This window comes from Thamnophis sirtalis, unplaced genomic scaffold (assembly GCF_051295495.1).
Source record: "Thamnophis sirtalis isolate CommonGarterSnake01/CBP01778 unplaced genomic scaffold, rThaSir2_p1.2 scaffold_12, whole genome shotgun sequence".
Classification (NCBI taxonomy): Eukaryota; Metazoa; Chordata; class Lepidosauria; order Squamata; family Natricidae; genus Thamnophis; species Thamnophis sirtalis.
The window spans coordinates 40,113,865-40,120,096 of record NW_028261392.1 but is presented as its reverse complement, the minus strand read 5'-3'; the positions used below and the strand labels follow the sequence as shown (position 1 = coordinate 40,120,096).

General features: G+C 36.9%; 1 protein-coding gene across 1 annotated transcript in view; it reads left to right on the top strand.

Annotated features, from left to right (window-relative positions):
• Positions 1–5,063, top strand: part of MXRA5 (matrix remodeling associated 5) — a 28,897-nt gene extending 23,834 nt beyond the window's left edge. Inside the window, exon 8 of the mRNA XM_014057256.2 lies at positions 1,732–5,063. Within this exon, the coding sequence (XP_013912731.2) occupies positions 1,732–3,640 (1,909 nt within the window). The 3' untranslated portion in view covers positions 3,641–5,063. The remainder of the gene's footprint in view (positions 1–1,731) is intronic.
• The last annotated feature ends 1,169 nt before the right edge of the window (positions 5,064–6,232 follow it).

Sequence of the window (6,232 nt, the reverse complement as noted above, 5' to 3'; positions counted from 1 at the left end):
GGAAAATATGAGGAGGAAGGAGTATTAGGTATGTCCTGTTTATCACCAATTATTTATTGTGTCTTAAATTCCTTTCTTTTATTCTTGTGGCGTTTGAATTAAACAGAAATAACTGAAAATCCATTCATTAACTCTTTATCTTAGTTTTACCCACATAAACACAGACATATGCAAAAATATAGAGTTTGAATATTTTTGTTTTTTAGTTGATACAAATGGAACAAGAAATGCCTCAAAAAGTGGGAGCAGCTTAAGAGTAGAGAAATTCTCAACCAGAATCACTATCCAATGCAAACATCTAATTTGCCAAATAAGCATAATAAACTGGAATTATGTCATTATATTTCTATAATGACTTAAAATAGATTGATCATATATTTCACTGTGACATACAATGTTTTTTCCTTATACATTAAGCATATTGGATATATTTTAAGAAATTACTTTATGTAAATATTTTGTATAAGGCTTGTAAAAATGAATTTTCTATTTCTTTTTGATGCTAAGAAATCCATTATGGATTATTATTGATTGACAGCATAATTCAGTGTATGTCTATTCAAATGGGAAATATATTTCTGAGAAGTATGCTTCAGATTGGTACCAAAATTTGAATATTAATAAATACATATATATTTCATTTTTAATAGACAATTTGTTTAACTGCTATAATCAAAATACTATCAGCCTCTGCAGAAAGGTTTCTTGGTTAGTAAACATATGTATATCTTTTCATATGGACTGTAGTCTCAATATTCCGTTCATTCTATAAACATGTGCATCCATGTGTACAAAGTTACTTGGAACTTATCCATGGTATATATATACGATTTTTTTTTCATGTCTACATGCAGGATTCAGTTTTATAAATAAAATTACAGTCTTCAAAAGGAAAATTGGAAGTAAACAAAAACATCATTTTATTAAAATAAAGTCAGCTTCAGTATGGTTGTTGGCCTGGAAATGAAGATAATTATTTTTGAGGGTGAATGTTCGTTCTCCACACTTGTGGGTTGGGTTCCAAATGTTTCCTTACCAGACTAGATAATATCTTCAGCAGAGTTATGTGATGCCAACTTCTGTTTATAACAGCTCTGTGTGATCAGTGGGTCCTGTGATGATGAGTTCACATCAAGTGAGGGTCCCATCAAGTCAGGGTATTGTGATAGGCTCTGTGATGGGTCAGTGTGGGTGTGTCAAGAGAGTATCTTATGGTGGGTCTTGTGATGGGTCAGGTGTGAGTCACCAGTGAGACCCTTGTGATGGATCGTGTGGCTGGTTTTAGGTCAATGGGTCTGTTGATGGAATTGCCTGTGGCGTACCAGGCTTCAATGCGTATGGCAGGTGGTAGTGTGGCCAATGATCTTTGTGTTGCTCCAATCAAACTGGTGCTGTTTGATGTCAGTATGAGTAGAAATTGGGGGTTTGAGATCATGGCATTTGACTGCCAACTAATGTTTGTGGATCCTGGTTTTTTACTGATGTGATGTTTGTCCCACGTAGAATTGGTTGCAATTGTTAGTGTTGCTTTTGTAAATTACATTGTTTTCTTTCATCCTTTTGTATCTTATTTTGTTCTATATCAAGATTAAAGAACGAATTTTCACCCTCATCCTACACCTGAGCTACAGATATTCTACCACTATTGTATACTTATTTTTGTTTGTTGATAGCTCAACAGATGATGGTTTAATAAGCATATATTCTCCTTCCTTTTTCCCTTTAAAACAGTTTGGACAGCAGAATCAAAGTACTTGGCAATGGAACTCTGGTTATCCACTCTGTCACTGACAAGGATGCAGGAGACTACCTTTGTATGGCCCGCAACAAGATTGGAGATGATTATGTGGTCCTCAAAGTGAATGTGATGATGAAACCTGCCAAAATTGAACACAAGAATGAGAATAATCACAAAGTGATATATGGAGGAGATCTAAAAGTTGATTGTGTTGCCACAGGTCTACCAAACCCTGAGATCTCCTGGAGTCTTCCAGATGGAAGTATGGTTAACACTTTCATGCAATCAGATGACAGTGGGAGCCGATCAAAGAGATATGTGGTATTTAACAATGGAACATTATATTTCAATGATGTAGGGCTGAGAGAGGAAGGAGACTATACCTGTTATGCTGAGAACCAGATTGGTAAAGATGAGATGAAAGTGCGGGTTAAAGTAGTAGCTGAACCTGCCACAATTAGGAATAAAACCTATGTCATTCTCAACATCCCATATGGTGATGCAGTATCTGTAGGATGCAAAGCAAAAGGGGAGCCTACTCCAAAGGTATTCTGGTTATCCCCAAGTAATAGACCAATCCCAACCTTATCAGATAAATATCAAGTGTACATAGATGGGACACTTCTCATACAAAAAACCCAAAGATCTGACAGTGGCAATTATACATGTGTAGCCCGCAATAGTGCTGGAGAGGACCGCAAAATTGTTTCGATCCATGTCAATGTTCAACCCCCTAAAATAAATGGTCACCCCAGCACCATCACCTCAGTTAGAGAAATGGCTGTAAAAGACAGCCGGAAACTTATTGACTGTAAGGCAGAAGGTATCCCATCTCCCCGGGTCATGTGGGCTTTCCCAGAAGGAGTGATCCTTCCTGCCCCCTATTTTGGAAACAGAATCACTGTACATCGCAATGGCACACTGGATATTCGTGGGGTAAGGCACACAGATGCTGTGCAGTTGGTATGTATTGGCAGAAATGAAGGGGGAGAGGCCCGCCTAGTTGTGCAGCTTCAGGTTGTGGATCACGTGGAAAAACCCTTCTTTGAGGATCCTGTTACTGAAAGGATTACAGCCACTGCAGGTCACAGTATCAATCTAAATTGCTCAGTCCATGGGACCCCCTCACCCAGAACTGCCTGGATCCTTCCCAATGGTACCAAACTGATGAAAAGCAGTCATCTGCAGAGATTTTATCACAAAAGGGATGGGATACTACACATCAGTGCTCTGTCTGAAGCAGATGCTGGAACTTACCGTTGCACTGCCAGAAACCCAGGGGGCTATGTAGAGAGGGTGGTCTTCCTCAAAGTGGGAGTGAAGCCAGAAATCAGCAATCTTTATAACAACCTGGTGAGCATCATCAATGGAGAGACATTGCAGCTTCACTGTGCCACCCAGCCTGGTCAGCGAGCTCGTGTAACCTGGACTCTGCCTAATGGAATGGTCTTAGATAGTCCCCAGGCCATTGGACGATTCTCCCTGCTTGAGAATGGCTCCCTCATCATACGTGAGGCCTCTGTGTTTGATAGAGGGACTTATCTATGCAAGGTAGCCACAGATTATGGCTCTTCCCTTATGAATGTTCCTGTGATTGTGATTGCCTACCCACCCCGGATCACAAGTGAACCAGCACCTGTCATTTATGCAAGGCCAGGGAATACAGTGAAGCTGAATTGTATGGCCATTGGAATTCCTAAAGCAGAAATAACATGGGAACTGCCAGAGAAACTGCATCTAACCACAGGAGCTCAGTCCCGTCTGTATGGAAACAAATTCCTTCATCCTCAGGGCACCCTAATCATCCAGCAGGCTACACAAAGGGATGCCGGTTTCTATAAATGCACTGCTAATAACATACTAGGCAGTGATTCCAAAGCAACCTATATACACATATTCTAAAATCCTAGCAAACATCTTTGAATATATAACGGTATCTAAAATCCTTGTCAAGTGAACAATGATAGGAAATAAAGTAACTGAATGCAAATGTTGAATCACGCAGCTGAATATTAATAAAATAACAAACTATAATTGAGGTATCATTTTAGAAAAGGCTTACGAACATTCTCTAGGCTGTTAATAAAAATTCTCACCTTGGAACCTAACATTAAAGCAAGGGGGTATACAATCAAAATTTAGTGGGGAGCACTGTAAAATTGATGTTTTGAATATAGCTTTGAAATTTGACTTGGAGGGACCCTATATCCATGTATCAATCAAACCAAATTTGTTTGGATTCCATTAAGGGGGATTTCATGGCAATCACCACTGTAATTAATTCTTTTGTGCAATGCATAAAGCCTAACTAATCCTTAACCTGATTTAGGGTGTGCTATGTATTCTTCTAGCTTCAAGTTCCCTTACATTGATATATTCATATGTAAATATGAATATATATCATCTTGACCCTTGAATGTGGTAGCATAATTTTTGAGTTTCCTCCTCCCATATTACATCACTATCTGCCAGTGAAGTGGATGCAGAAATTCAAAATTCAGTTGCCATGATGGAGCAAGTTACAAAGGAAAGACAATTATTTAGTGTCCATTTGCAAATTATTTATTGTACTCATTTATTTTCCATAATTTGTAATGTTATTGGACAGGAAGCAAATTGGAATATACTGTAAATATGCAATATTTACAAATAATGCTAAATTGGGAAACATTTGTTGACAATTTTTCATAGACCATTTCTACTCTATTCTAACCACGGATAAGCTTATATTCTGTTTTGAAACAAACACCTTAAGATATACCATAGCAGTATTACTCTAACAAAAGTTGACATAGGAAAAAATGCTTTCTTCTTCTTATAAAGCTATTTCTTTATACATCCAATTTCAAGCTTTGCTCTATAATTAGTCCTAACTATTCTTCTATCACAGGGGTTAAGGAAACTATGGATCTCTAGAAGTCAAACTATGATGCTCAGTAACCCAAGGCAGCAAGGGCTTTTGATACAAGCCATATTGCAATTTGTCCTTAAGTCTTACCATTTGTGCAATGATGTTGTGATAAATGTGACCTCACGTATACCCTGAAGACTCCTATGCTGGAACCATGGTCAGAAATCAGAATTGATGAGAATTCAGCAACATAAAAATGCCCCCCCCCCCTTCTCTTTTGCAGTTCTCATGAATCTTCCAATTACCAGTAACTGAGTAATAACCCTCTGATTTTATTTCAGCATGGCAAAACAATAATTACTGTAAAACTAAAAATAGAACTCAGCAACAGAATTCCTAGTTGACGTTCTTTTATTCTATATTTGTCTATGTGTGTTTTTCAGACTATGAGACTAGAAGTATATCAGTCACAGGTGTCTCAGTACATAAATTATTGGTCTTTACAAGACTTTGATATTTTACTGTATTTTATGTAATATTAAGATCAATATACTGTGTTTTATAATAAAAACATTTTCCACATTTTTTTTCATAGTGGCTTTTCTATTGATAAATTCAGGGTGAAGATAAGCTGCAGAATCCAATGAGGGTATATAAAAAAATACCCCATTCCATTTTAATTCTTAACTATCTGTTTAATTATTTAAATAACAATATTAAAAGTTATCTTAGATTTAAAAGCGATGTTTTTATTTTTAATTGACTTGCCAAAAGATATGTCTGATATACAATAACATATAAATGCTTTAGTGGTTTGAGCATTACACAATTAGTTCAACCTGGGTTCCTTATCTTGAAGATCTAATGAAAGAACTTGGAAAATACATGATTAATATAATGATAAAGTGGCATTTTAAATATTTTATTAGTGTGTCAAGAAATCCATTAAGGTTCCTAAGCTTAGTAAGCTATTTATTTTAAACAGTAGAATATAATAGGACAACATTAGATACATGCTAACAAACTGGTTCCCAAGTTTGCTGCACTGGACTGAAAAAGGATGGCTCACCAAAGGCAAATGATTGCAGATGAGGGCATAATTGCTCTATTTGTGCCCACTGAATCTTTGTCAGAGAAATAGCCTCAAACAGAAGGATAGCATAATTTTCTGCTAGAGTTATATCTACATATTGGATGTTTTTTGTCACAAATATATACACAATGCTGGCTAAGCTATTTGACTTGGACCTTTGTGTTTAGTGGAGTGCAACCTCTATTTTCATTGTCCTCCCATTCATCCTCTCCTTCTGTGCCCGATCTGATAAGTGCTGCTCTCAGTCTTGTTACTGTCATTGGTCCAGGCTCTAAAGAAAAACTTAGATGAAGAAACTGGTTGAGATATATGGAAAGAAGAGCCGTCATCAGTTCCAAATTGTGCCTATAGAGAGTGGGAATAATGTCAGGAAAGAGCAATAGAGATAGCAACAAAAATCAGAAAAAGTAGTAGCAACCATGACTACCTAAAAGCAGATTCCCATTAGTCTACTTGATATTACAGCTAAATAAATACTCATGGATGCACTGCACAGCATTCTTTGTGCAATCATAACTTCAAATATTCATGCTGATTTTTCATGAATATG